This window comes from Manacus vitellinus, unplaced genomic scaffold (genome assembly GCF_001715985.3).
Source record: "Manacus vitellinus isolate BGI_N305 unplaced genomic scaffold, ASM171598v3 scaffold_1_pilon, whole genome shotgun sequence".
Classification (NCBI taxonomy): Eukaryota; Metazoa; Chordata; class Aves; order Passeriformes; family Pipridae; genus Manacus; species Manacus vitellinus.
Window position 1 is genome coordinate 22,915,771 of NW_021939396.1, and position 13,948 is coordinate 22,929,718.

The 13,948-nt window shown below is 40.4% G+C and overlaps 1 protein-coding gene across 4 annotated transcripts in view; it reads right to left on the minus strand.

Moving 5' to 3' along the window:
* LOC103756100 (RING finger protein 151) overlaps positions 1-13,948 on the minus strand; it is a 29,946-nt gene that overhangs the window by 15,634 nt on the left and 364 nt on the right. For 2 of the 4 annotated variants that reach the window (XM_018078479.2, XM_029959452.1), the window contains exons 2-6: positions 12,994-13,219; positions 11,660-11,799; positions 9,807-9,969; positions 8,534-8,654; positions 7,264-7,594 (exon numbers count right to left, since the gene is read on the minus strand). In XM_018078479.2, coding sequence (XP_017933968.2) covers positions 7,358-7,594; positions 8,534-8,654; positions 9,807-9,969; positions 11,660-11,799; positions 12,994-13,199 — 867 coding nt within the window. In that variant the 5' untranslated portion in view covers positions 13,200-13,219 and the 3' untranslated portion in view covers positions 7,264-7,357. Of the gene's footprint in view, positions 1-7,263; positions 7,595-8,533; positions 8,655-9,806; positions 9,970-11,659; positions 11,800-12,993; positions 13,236-13,948 lie in introns of those variants that run through there. The other 2 variants (XM_018078487.2, XM_018078497.2) reach the window with 2 other exon arrangements.

Sequence of the window (13,948 nt, forward strand, 5' to 3'; positions counted from 1 at the left end):
TGGGGTCCCCTTAGCCCAGGGGTACACGCACTACTGATTGGAAGGTCCTCCACTACCAAAATGGGTTTATTTGTGCTGCTTGGAGTGATAGACTCAGATTCTCAAAGTGAGACTCTAATTACGGTCTGGACCCCTTCACCCCCCTGTTTCATTGCAAAGGGACAGAAAATCGCCCAACTAATCCCCTTCTACAGTGCGTCACCTGCGGGGGAGGGGGAGCGGGGTTCAAGGGTCTTCGGTAGCACAGGACAGCCACAAGTTTACTGGGTAGCAGCCATCACAGCCACACAGCCGCTCATGACGTGCCAAGTTAATGGGCACAGATTTACAGGCCCTGTGGACTCGGGAGCCGATGTTTCCATCATAAAGGACTCCGAATGGCCACTTAACTGGCCCACTGTTTGCCCAGCTGCAACCATTCAGGGGGTAGGAGGCACACAAAGGCCCAGACAGAGTGCCCAAGTACTCACTGTCTTGCGGCCAGAGGGACAAATAGCCAAGGTAGTTCCTTTTGTTGCTCCCATTCCGTGTACACTGTGGGGGAGGGATGTTCTCAGGTAGTTTGGCACAGTCATGCAAATTCCTCCTGCAAGCAGTCAGGTTTTTCAATAGGGGCCATTGGTCAGCCATCCCAAGTACTGATTAAGCTGGTCTGGAAAAGTGAGCAGCCAGTCTGGGTGTACCAATGGCCTATGAAAAAGGAACAGCTTGAACATTTAAGAGAGCTTGCAAGGGAACGGTTAGAAGCAGGACATATTGTGCCAACAAACAGTCCCTGGAATACTCCCGTGTTTTGCATTCCCAAGAAAAGTGGAAAGTGGAGGATGCTGCAGGACTTAAAGGGCAGTAAACGCAGTCATAGAACCGATGGGAGTGTTGCAGTCAGGACTGCCTCACCCACTGTGCTCCCAGCAAATTGGCCACTAGTGGTAATTGATTTAAAGGACTGTTTCTTTATCATCTTCCTACACCCTGAGAATGCGCCAAGGCTTGCTTTTTCCATCATGGCCTTGAACAATGCACAGCCCTTGCAAAGCTATTGCTGGGTTGTCCTTCCTCAGGGAATGCAAAATAGCCCGACGAGAAATCAAACAGTCATCATACACCATTATGTAGATGACATACTAATAACCACAGCTACAGGAAATGAACTGCCATTTGTTATAACTGCTCTAATCAAAGTTGTCCAAGATGCAGGGTTACAGGTTGCTCCAGAGAAGATCAAGCGATCACAGCCCTGGACTTGGATGGAAAATCATGCAGCAGGAAATTTCTCCACAACCACCGCAGCTTGAGGTAAAAAACACTTTAACCTTACATGAGTTGCAAAAACTTCTGGGAGCCATCAACTGGTTAAGGCCTGTTTTAGGCATAACCACAGAGGAGCTACACCCTCTATTTAAGCTGCTAAAGGGGGACTGCAGCCTAAAGTCTAACAGGTCTCTGACAGCAGAGGCAAAGCAGGTGTTAGACATTTGTGCCAAGGCAATAGAGGGTAGACAAGGCAGAAGGAGAAATACTGAACTGCAAATCTGCCTGGCCCTTTTTCCCAGCAGGTACCAGCCATTTGCAGTTTTATTTCAGTGGGATCAGACTGAGAAAGACCCACTACAAATTTTAGAATGGCTGTTTCTGCCCCACACACCACCTAAAACTGTGTGGACTACTAACGAAATGTTTGCCAAGCTTGTCATTAAAGGCAGAGGACAACTACAAGAACTAGATGGAAGAGACACTACTGTCATCTACATCCCAGTTACAAAGGACAACTTCAATTGGATGCTAGCTGAGGATGCAGGATTCCAGGCTGCCCTGGCAGGCTTTGATGGTGACATTTCAATACATCTCCCTAAACACAGATTGTGAGCAGAAATTGGTAGTTTACCTTTAAAGGTCACAACCAGATGCAAACATGAACCAGCGAAAGGCCTCACGGTTTTCACAGATGCATCTGGAAAAACATGAAAAGCTGCAATGACTTGGGTAAATCCTGACACAGGACAATGGGAAGGAGAGGTACAGACCATGAACCAAGGTTCTGTACAGGTTCTGGAACTGGCTGCCATTTGCACTGCCTTACGGAAATTTTCTGAACAACCTGTTAATATTGTTACCGATTCCTGTTATACTGCACAGTTAGTCTCCCGTCTCAAGAGTTTGTTTCTTCTAGATATCGTTAACCCTCACCTCTTGTTTGAAATGCGTTCTGTTTCGTTTCTTGTGAATTATAGAAGGTTTGATTTCTATATAATGCACACACGGTGACACACTGACATGCCAGGGCCAATAGCTGACGGAAACCGAGAGGCTGACAAAGCAGCTATGTTTAACACCATACCTAGAGTCTTAGAGCAAGTGAAATTGTCTCATTCATTTTTCCATCAGAATGCACGTTCTCTGAAGAGACAATTTCAGATAACACTCAATCAGGCTCGAGACATCCTCATGTCATGCCCAGACTGTCAGAAAATCACACCCATGCCATCTCAGGAAGGCATTAACCCCAAAGGGTTAATGGTAAATGAGATTTGGCAAACTGATATCACACATATCTCCAAATTTGGCACGTTAAAATATGTACATGTATCCATAGATACACACTCACAAAAATAACCACCACAGCACACACAGGGGAAAAGGCCAAGGATGTGATAAGGCACTGGCTCAGTTGTTTTGCTACCCTTGGTACCCCAAAACAGATCAAAACCGATAATGGACCAGCTTTCATCTCAGAAGAGGTAAGAAATTTCCTGTCAGAATGGGGAATTTCACATGTCACACATATCCCACACTCACCAACTGGACAGGCAATCGTGGAAAGGGCACATCGCACACTGAAAGACATGTTAGCTAAACAAAAAAAGGGGGAATCAGTCTGTAGCCTGCAAGAATGTCTGTGGAAAGCCACATATGTTATCAATTTTTTAAATTGTGACAGCGCTGAAAGAAGCAGGTACGAAAGGCAGCACAAGCCTCAGGCTCTCGCCTCTCCCAAACCACCAGTCATGGTAAGAGATTTGATTTCAGGGCAGTGGATGGGACTGTTACATCTCGTCACGTGGGAACGAGGCCATGCCTGTGTGGCTGCAGGAAAAGAGCTTAAATGGATCCCTTCCAGGTGTGTTAGACCCTACCTAGGTACACAACCACAGTAGCAAGAACCAGAGTAACGCAGAAGTTATAAAAGAGTTATGTTTACGCTTCAGGTTTACATTTAAGGACGACCAGTGTGGCAAAAAGCAGTCTGTAAAAATCTGTGAATCTGTGTGTGATGAATGGAATGACGGCTGTCAGTGAATGAGAGCGTGGATGAATAAGAGAGTTGTTTGACTGGACAAGCATATTAAACACAAAAACACCTCACAAAAATAACACTACCTTCACCACATGGTCACTTTAAGAGAATTTAGTTTTGCTAAGCTTAGCCTGTTTCTTAAATAAAGTTGAACTCCCCAGTTATTTAAAACCCTCAGATTAATAAAGATTATAAGTATGCACGGTTGAGCTAAGACCCCTAAGTCAATAAAGTTATTTTTCCAAGTTGCACTACCCTTTAGGAATATAAGAAAGTTTTATAAAGTTTACCATAGATGTATAAGAGGCCAAAGCAAGCGATGTGCTGGGTCATTGCAAGCTTTGGTAGTTAACAATGTACTGTTCTGATTGTTTGCATTGTTGTTGTTGCATTGTTTTCGTGAGAAGGGGGTGATGTAGGAGGCGTGTCCCAGGGGCAGGGGAACCAGGGGACATGCGCAGGGACAGACAACCCCATTGGTTAGAAGGTCACATGGTTTTAGGGGATAAAAGGAAGCGCCGAATTTGAAATAAACCTCTTTGATGTCCACCTCACGAAGAGCGGACTGCATTTCTTTATCATATAAAGACCGCAACATTACGAGTCCCAATGAAAACCTCCAAGAATCACCACGAAAACATAAAAAATCCAACTCATAATCCCTGATAAAGGACAAGCCCCAGAAAAACGAGCACGGTGGGAGGGAGAAAAGCGGCGTGGGGAACACGCGGTCTTTGCAACAAGGCGACGGTGGGGGGGAGGGCGCTTGCGTGTGCGCGGGGCTGAGGCATGTAGGGGATGAATGCGGGAACGCACGCCAGGTGGAAGAACAGTGCACAAACTTTTCCTGCGTGCTCCGTCGGTTCCGCCCCCTAGCTGAGATATCTTGGCCTGCTAAGAAACCCCAATACCTGTTTTGCTAGAAGAACATTTTAGGAGCACCGGTTAATATCATGTTCTGTTCTGCTCATGGGACCAAAGGCCTTATTATAGAAAGTAGTAGTATACACATGGTAATAAATTAGGTAAACTAGACGTTTGAATACGATATAGAAGTCCCAAAGCCAGGATTTTGCAAGCTTGACAAATTCAGGTCACCTAACAAAGAAAATTGAAGAGATCAAATTGAGGAAGATATCCATGGCGACCACCAGAGGGATGAAGGTTTGAGGAAAAGACCCCTAGAGTAGAAGACTGCGTATGCCTGGAAAGACTCCACTCAGAGACTAGCCTACTTATTAATATGTATAATAAATGACGTAACCATGTATCTAAAGTGTATAAAATGGTTTAGTTTTGCACTTTCAAGTCGAACACGTTTGTCCAGCATGAGTTGGCTTGTTGCCAACATTGAATAAACAAATACCTTGCTGCTTAAAGATACAAAAGACTGAGCAGTTTGTCATACCGAGGTTTTTCGGCATCATGATCATGGAGGTCATCACACACGCTATTCACAAGTGTGAAACGTGTGGAAATCAAGCGAGCCACGCGAGTAAAATCTCCCTGGAACAGAGGGCAGTGGCTGGATTTCCAGTATGGTGAGGCCTGGCAAACTGACTACACTGGACCATTGCCACAAACGCCAAGGCAAGAGCTACATAACATGGTGGAGGCAATGACTGGCTGGTTGGAGACATATCCTGTAAACCAGGTCACTGCTTGAAACACCATCCTAGGCCTCGAGAGGCACATTCTGTGGCGACATGGGACCCCAGAGAGAATTGAGTCAGATAATGGGACTCACTTTCAGAATAACCTTATAAGCTCTTGCGCAAAGAAACATGGCATTGAGTGGATATACCACATCCCTTATCACCCACAAGCCTCTGCAAAGATTGAGAGGTATAATGGACTGTTGAAGACTATGTTAAGAGCGTCAGGTAATGGGACATGGAAGCATTGGGAGGCAAATTTAGCTGAAGTCACTTGGCTGATCAACACTAGAGGATCCGCCAACCGCCCTGGTCCTGCCCAAACAAAATCCCTACACACTATGGGAGGAGATAAGGTCCCCCTACTACACAAGGGAAGTGACTGGGGACGTTGGTGCGGGTTTCTCCTCCCATGCGGAGAGGCAAACCCATCTGTTGGATTGTCTTTGCTCAGGGACCAGGGTGTACCTGGTGGGTAATGCGTGAAGATGGGGAGACCTGGTGTGCGTCTCAAGGAGATTTAACCTTAGGGGAAAGATAATATGTGTTTAAGTTGTATGTTGCAGGAAATAGAGTAGCAGGACAATGAAGAGCGAATTTTGCGAGGAGGAAGAAGAGTGATAGTGACCTGAGTTGGGCTGGTGCCCAATGACAGTGTTACTTCTACTGTCCTGGGTACCCATCCTGATAGAATGGAGCCCAAGATCTGGAGAGGTGGAAGAAGGCCATAAAGTAGAAAAAATAATATCTATCTATGAAAGCACAGGAGATAGTCAGAATATATATATATATGTGTGTGTGTATATATATATATATATATATATATATAATGTGGGATCTGAGTATGAAGCAAATGCTATGGAATAAGAGGTGGAGATTCTATTTTGTCTCACTGAGCTGGAGTTCATTTCCCCACAGTAGCCCTCACAGTGTGTTGCATTGGTAACTAGAAGGTTGTTGATAATATACCAGTGTTTTGGCTACTGCTGAGCACAGCATCAGCACTGTAACATTCCTTCTAGCAGGGGACACAAGTAGGCCAGCTGACACAAGCTAAGCAAAGGGATATTCCATACCATATGGCATCAGCTCAGATACAAAGGCTAAGGAAAGGAGCAGGAAGGGAGCCATTCATTGTTTCCAATGGCTGCCTGCTAAGAAACCACTATGTGTTTTGAAAGCCCTGTTTCCCAGGAAGTGGTTGGATGTTGCTGCTGGTGGAAAGTAGAGCATAAACCTTGTTAATTTTTCTCTTTGCTTTTGCATGCACAAGTTTTTACTTTTTTTGCTTTAGTAAATGCCCTTATCCCAACCCACAAATTGTTTTCCATCTTATTCTCTGTCCCTTTTTCCGGCTGGGAAGGGGAGTGATAGCTCAACTGGATGGATACTTGGTGTACAGCCAAGGTCAACCCACTACACTCTGTCACCCTCTGATGCCAGTGCCAGGCTCTGGCACACCCTGCAGGCTCCTGAGCACTAATACAGATGTCTGAAGTCCAAGTGATTGAGTAAATATTCATCTGCTGTGGATATTAATGTTCAAGTAGCCTTAAATATGCCAAAAGAAAATTAAGGATACTCTAGGTATTTATACATGCTTTAAAGATACTGAGTACCGAATGGACTGGTCTTATGCATAAAGGACCCTGTAGAAATAGCTGATACTTTCACATATAAAAGCTTCAAATTTTCAAATAAAATGTAGATCCCCTCCCACAAACTCCAAGTTACTCACACATCTATTTAAAAGGTTCTAGGTTGTTCTGTTACCTTGGGCTTTGGTATTAGTCTCTTAAGTGTGTATGAGCTTGGGAAATTCAAGAAGTTCTAAAGCAACAGTCAACCTCACCTGAAGCTGTTACATAGCAGAATTACAATTTAAAGTGCTTGCTTCCACCTTTGAAACAAGATCTCCTACAGATTATAAACAAAAAAAATTATTAATTTCTATTACTGACTTGCTAATTCTACTATTCACTTTTCCCAAAATTAAGTACATCCCAAATGCCATTACTTATCAATCATATTTGCTTTCTCATGCTTTAAACATAGATACTCCAAGATTGTTTCCTTCCTGGTCCATTATAGTCTGTATCTCTGACTCTAAAAGAGTTGAGTAAATAATGCATTGAAGAGATAATAAATCAAGTCTCCTTCCCCCTTTTTATAAAAACATGAGCTAAAAATACATTTGCCAATTACTGGTTTTAACTCCCAGTGCTCCTGCAGAAAAAAATTCTCCCATTTGTTTTTATGCCCCCAAAGGAAATACAGTTGTAATTTAGACTTTAAAAGAAAACAAGTGAATCAGAAACGATATAAAGTTTACCAATCATCCGAAGGAAGTAGAGAAGTTTGTCAGAAGCCAGTATTAGAAGAAAACATTTTTTGAGCTTACTACTGCTTAGATAACTGTAACTTCTCTAGGCTTTCTTTTTACACTCTCTAGTCGTGTCAGAGGACGGAAATTCATTGACTTCTTGCTTCCCTCTGTAGTAGTTAATCGGCAGTCCTTCTGCAGCCCCTTTAGCAGCTCCATTAACTCCCGTTTTTCCAGCTCTGCCTGCTCCAGCTCCTGACGGTGCTGTCTCTCTGCAGCCATCAGAGAGCGTACATCTGACATCAGTCGTGATATCTGACTCTGAAATGGAAATGCAAATTTACTGCAAGAAATAAACCCTTTTCTAATGATGGTGGGATGAAGCTGAACAGGCCATGCATACAGAACAATGGATTATAAAGAATAAGCAACACTGAAATAATTTTTTGATAGTGGAACAAATGTAAACAATCTGACACAATCCAGCATTCCCCTTCTGGGATTGTCTCGTTTTAAAGATTCCAATACAGTTTTTCAAAAAGTTTCTTTTAAAGTATGATAAGAAACAGCAGATTTACCCAGTTCCTGCTTATATTTTCTATTTCAAGACCCCAGTCAAAATAAAGTTTGGGTTATGTTCAGATACATTCTTCGTGGATTTAACATCAAATCCAGTAGAAACTAAAATGTAAACTATAGAGCACATCCATTGTTTTGGGCTTTACAAACTATTATTCTGTGATAAAACAACAACTGGATGAATTAAAAGATAAGGCAGTCTTGCTTTTTACTTGATGACATTTATGGTGCAACTTTCCACCCTTCTGACCACAGCTGGAACACAGTGTAAACGACACCGTTGGCAGTAGTGCTCTGTGTCAGCTCTGGATTAAGCTACTTTGGATAGCATCAAGAAAAGGAGCTGGATATTTATTTACACCTGATTTGTGATCTCTGCTCTGAGTTTACAGACACTGAAAATCCACAATGTTACATATGCACAGAACACTGCAATCCTTGCAAGGGGTACCCAGGTGAGCTCCAAGTGAACTTGAAGCAGATAAGCCACGGGAATACAGCATTCAGCCTGCTTCTCCACAGACCTGATTAACCTGATAAAGCTTTGCCAGCTTTGCTTCCCATACTTAATGTCATTCTCCTCTGTACAAGACTATTATTTACAAAATAAGAGACTGCTACCACTCGAAAAGCTAGACTGTTAAGAGAGGAAAAAAAAGAAAGGAAAATGATCATATTTACCTTTAGTTCTTCAATTTCATTTTGCAGAATACTCTCTTTTTGGACCATATGCCTTCTCTGTGAATCTAATCTTGACTCCATCTCATGTTTTGCCTCCTCCACTCTGCAGATCATTTCTGACCTAAAAAATTTATTTCTCCTTGTTAAGTCTTGTAAGTATGGAAAAGAATGCTTTTCAAATTCCAGAAAGCCTTCTTGCAATGGCCTTATCTGATTCCCTTCAAACTCTACAAGGCACACCTGTAGAGGCATGATTTATAAACAACTAGCATAAAGAAGTGCATCTTGCCCAGGGGGACTAAAGTGCCCGTGAGCAGTCTATAGAGGGTCAACTGTATCATATTCCTGAAGCAATTTTATGAGCTCAAAAACATGGTCTTGAGGGTCTTTTCCAGCCTTAATGATTCTGTGGTTCTGTGTACTCTTGTCTCTTTCAGGGTGCACACTAAATGACAGTATGCACTAAACCATACCTAATCACTCACCAAACCTAATCACTCAAACAGCTTTACATCCAAAAAACTAGCTTGTACTACATTAACCTGAGTTCAGAAATAGGTAGAAGAATCCCTTGTGTCTCAATGCATTTAAACCACATCTGAGCCTGACTTCACAGCAATGTTCAAGAGCACAACACTTAGAGAGCTGAAAGATAGAAATGGGAGGGAGCATGAGAAAAAAAAAAAAAAGAGTGCAACTGGAATTTAATGGAAAGGGAAAGCTACAGAAACATACATAAGAGGAAAAGGAATATGCTGGTAAGAAGAGTCATATTCACTTATTGTTATTTATCTATCAGAACTTTAACAAAAAATGAAAATTAGATCTTCAGCAATTTAATCTACCTGTATCTGTCAAAATAATTACAGATTTTTATCTTCTGCATCTGTAAAAACATAAACTTAATATAATTATTAAATAATGTGAGTTTGGGTCCGTAACAGGTCAACAGAAAAATTAAATTGCCAACTTAAGTCCAGGTTTCTTAGGATTTTGTCATTTTATATAGTAAGCTCACAGTTTTGTTCAACTGTAAGCAATAGTATTTTATGACTTATAGCAACCTAGACAAAAAAAAAACAAAACAGAAAAGGAATCAAACCAGCAAGAATTTAAAGTCTATGCTGACACATAATAAAACTGGTCCATTAGTATCAAGTAATTAATAGACCATTTAACACACACCAGGATCCGGCACTAGTATTTGAAGTGCTTTATGCAGTGATTTTAAGCCCAGACTAAAACAAACACCAAAGAAGCAGAAGATTTGTACCGAAGCAGTTCCAGCTCCGTTCTTAGCTCTGCTACACAATTGTGCTGTGTGTCTTCTGCGCTGAGAATGGTGTAACCACAGCCATTGGGGCACTCACGGCTCCGGTACTCACACACGGCCAGGTGACCATCCAAGTTACGGCGCTCGATCTGCACTGTACAACCTGAACAAGGACGAGGAAGGTGAGCCAGTCCGTTACAACTAACAGAAGCATTTTGATGAATTCCAAACAAAAACACTCAAGAAAGGAAGCTGCAAAAAGTGATTTCTTTAGAACATGATATATGACAATTATACACACATAGCTAGTACGACAACACTGTTAAGAAATCTTAAGATATTTATGCATTAACTGAAAATAGAGATCGGAAGGAGGTATTTTCTGTAAAGTCTTCTGCTGCTGGTCTGGTATTAAAGCAACTTCCATAATGACAATGCTGATGCCAATCTAAGACACTGGCAGCTTGCATGTGCTTCCATCATAGATTGCAGAGACTGGAATTGATGAAGAGTGCACATGCGTAAAAAAATATTAGGTTATCAAATTTAGGGAAAAAAGCCTAAAGATATGTAGTAAGAAAGATGGAATGTAACCTTGTTTTCCTGACAGTTTGTTGGTCTTGTCTATAATGTACTAGACCACATAAATAAGAAAGAACATTTACGTATGAACATTCAATACCTCATACAAGAATTGAAACATTTCCACACAAATTCTAGGATACAAACTTTGCAATTCCAGAATGATTAAAAGTAAAATGTAAAGAATCAAAAATTAACACTATATAAATTATTGTTATATTTAACAGTCTCAACTTGAAGTTTGTAGTCTTAACATTTAATCTTTGAGGACCTGTGTGCTGTAATACACAACTGCATTTAATTTGAAGAGAAAAATCAACATAAGGGAACTGAAACAACAGAGTAATGAAACTTTCCAACAAACCATATCAGAAAATGACAAAAGAGCCCTCTAGAAGAGCTTTAGTAATAAATATAATGATTTATAATTGAGGTACTCAAAATACACTCCAGTGTATTCTTAGGAGAGAGTTCAAGAGATGTAAGAACCCTCATACTCTGAATACATGAGAGTTACCATCAGGCATGGTAACTCTCTAGACCCTGCTTCTCTAGGCATTAGAATAGGTGAATCTGAAGCATCTGCAGGAGTCACTTACTGCTGAGAGAAATTATAACTTCCAGTAGAGCAATTCTAGCACCTTAATCATCTCATAATTAATTACAGTGGCAGATTCAACTATGCCCTTAGCATTATTAATTAGAAATTAACTTTATCTAGAAACATACAACTGGGAAATTTTAGCAGCCTTTTAAAAGGCATGTTTCTTCCTCAGAAGGTGTAGGCTTGTTTTAAATAAACACCTCAGCATGAACAAAACAATTCTAACAAGAATTTAGCTTAGAACAATTCTTATTTCCAAGACACATTTTTGTTAAAACCATGAGACAGAGAGAGCACCAGGCAACCAGTTGTTATATAAATAAATTGTGACCCATGAGTGTTCTGCAGGTGCTACTGCATTCATTCAAACATCAGAATATGCAGTCAGAATTGCAAAACCAATGCATTACTACATTTCATACATTTGAAGTCCATCATACTCATCCATTTTGATTAGTTCTTGGATAAGAAACAGCTTTTAATCATTGTGGCTGATATAAATTGGTACCATGTTTTGTTCAAAAACAGTGCTGTAAAGAGCAGATCATGCCAAAGCTTTGAATTTCTGTTTGAACATAATGGCCATTACTGCAGTTCTGTTGACAGGAAGATTACAAACACATCTTTTCTAAACATAAAGGATTCAACTTCTTTGAATGTTACTCACCAGCATTGGAGCAAGGAATCTGACTGTACTCACACTCCCTTTCATGCCTGTCTATAGACTCCAGAGAACAAACCATTTCACAGCCGTACTCTCTGTTTCTGCAATGCAGCTGAAGACGGTTTAGATCATTTTTCATGTATCTATGTTCAAAGAAAAAGAATTTGTTCTTAAATCTTGGAACATTATTACAAAACTTTATTTTCAACTTTTGGACTTCCTAATTCCTCCATTAGGAAAAATTGTGAGCAACCAGTTTAATTTTTTAAAAAGAATTCATGTGACCATATCGGAAAAAAACCCCAGCTTGAAAGAAAAAATGTTAAAGGAAAATTCAGTCTCCAAAAATAATGTGCAAATGAAATCTTTATTTTTCAATAATTTCTAACTGTGACCTTTCACTGACTCATCGGATATTACCAATAACAAACACCAAGGCTACTCATTCATCATTTAAGTTTTGTATTTCTAAATGTGCTAAACTAAACAAACTACATTGAATACAGACAAAATAATCTAAAAATTAAACTCTAGTGCTCTGTCTACACTGTAGTTAACTTCCAGACAGTAAAATCTCATTAATAACAAAACTAGGTTGTGAGTACTAATGAAGTAAATTTAACACCTGCAGCTGAAGACTTTAAACATAACATAATTCTTAATCTGAGGAAGATTAGACAATGCAGGTGTTAAACAGCAAGGAGCATCTACTGATGAAACTCTGTCGTGCAGGCAATAACAGGAATTAAAAGTTTAAAACAGAATAGTTTGTTTGGAAAGGACCAACAACAATCATCTAGTCCACGTGCCTGACTAGTTATGGAAGGCACTTGTGAAAACAGCCTGCTTTACATGATAAGGTGTCTCACAACAGGCATTCTTTTGTCTAAAGATTTTTTTTTTTTAAAGAATTTGAAGGTCAGAAGTTTGGTTCATATCTCCAGGAATTATTCATTACAAACCCCACTACAGTATAAGACTGAAAAGAAAGAAGATACAGCGTAGTGACTGTTGTCCAGAGTTGCTTTGCTTGCTTTCTCTAAAATAAAGCATGGAATGTTTTGATGCTGTAGAATGCATTCAGAATAATATCCAGACAGATATCTAGAAATGGCATTCAAGATATAAAAAGCTAGAGAATAAACTAGTTCTTTCAATTTTGAAATCTAAACACCCTGAAAGTTAGGAAATGCTAATGCTTTTATGCAAGTTTCTGCCACAGGCATACTGGATAACGACAGTCTGAGTGAGTAAATGACAAGAGATGAAGCTGAGCAAGCAAAATTGATAAATCCTAAATTCATGTAATTTCAACATACAGCAAGATTGTGGAATACCTGTAGAGAGGTCGTAGCAAAGACACATCAATTGCTTGTCTGTCTTCAGGGCAGTTACTGTGATGAACAAGCCAGCCATGGATGCAGGCAGTGCAGAAAGCGTGTTCGCAGGGAGCCTGCAATGGATTCTCTAACACGTCTCGGCAGATGGAGCACAACAGCCCTTCGTTAACGTAGCCCACAAAACGCTCAATGTCATAACCCATGCTCTCCACACACTTTCAACCTATTAAAAAAAATACTACATAGAAGTAAAGCCATCTTTGTGCTCAATCTGTATGTTATATCCACGAAAAGGCCTGAAAGTGATTCTAGGAACATGGGGACCTTAATGTGAATAAAGAACTTCACAGATGTGAATGCAAACACATACTTTGGAAACTTTGAGGTTTCAGTGAGAATTTGAGGATTGTACTGTTGGACATCAGAATTCCAATTTTATATCAATATTCTCTGAATTCTGAAAGCAAAGACTTTAGCAGATAGTTGAGCTGCACTTGTTCTGAACTCTGTTACTGAACGTAACTGTAGCAGCCACTGTGAAACATACAGTTTCTGTTTACATCAACTCTACTTGAAGCAGAAATATCATCAAAGTTCAAATGCAAATGTCTGCTTTCTGTTTTAATGCCTTTTATGTAATGCCTTACAAGCTTACAAAACTGTGTCCTTACAGACAATAGCTGTGGTACTTTCAACTAGCAGATCATGTATTTATGAACTGCGCATCCCTTAAGATATGAATTTCATACTTTCATACTGCAAAAAAAAAGACTAAGATTCTCTTTTCATTGTAGACTTCCATTCCAGAGGGAACAGCATGAAATCTCCACATGCCTAAAGAAATACTTAATATTCAGGAAGTAAAAGAAGCCAAAACTGCAGCTAACCCTGAAATCATGAGGAGGTACCGTCTTCTCCTGCACAGTTTATTTTATAAAATGGAGTAGCCTTT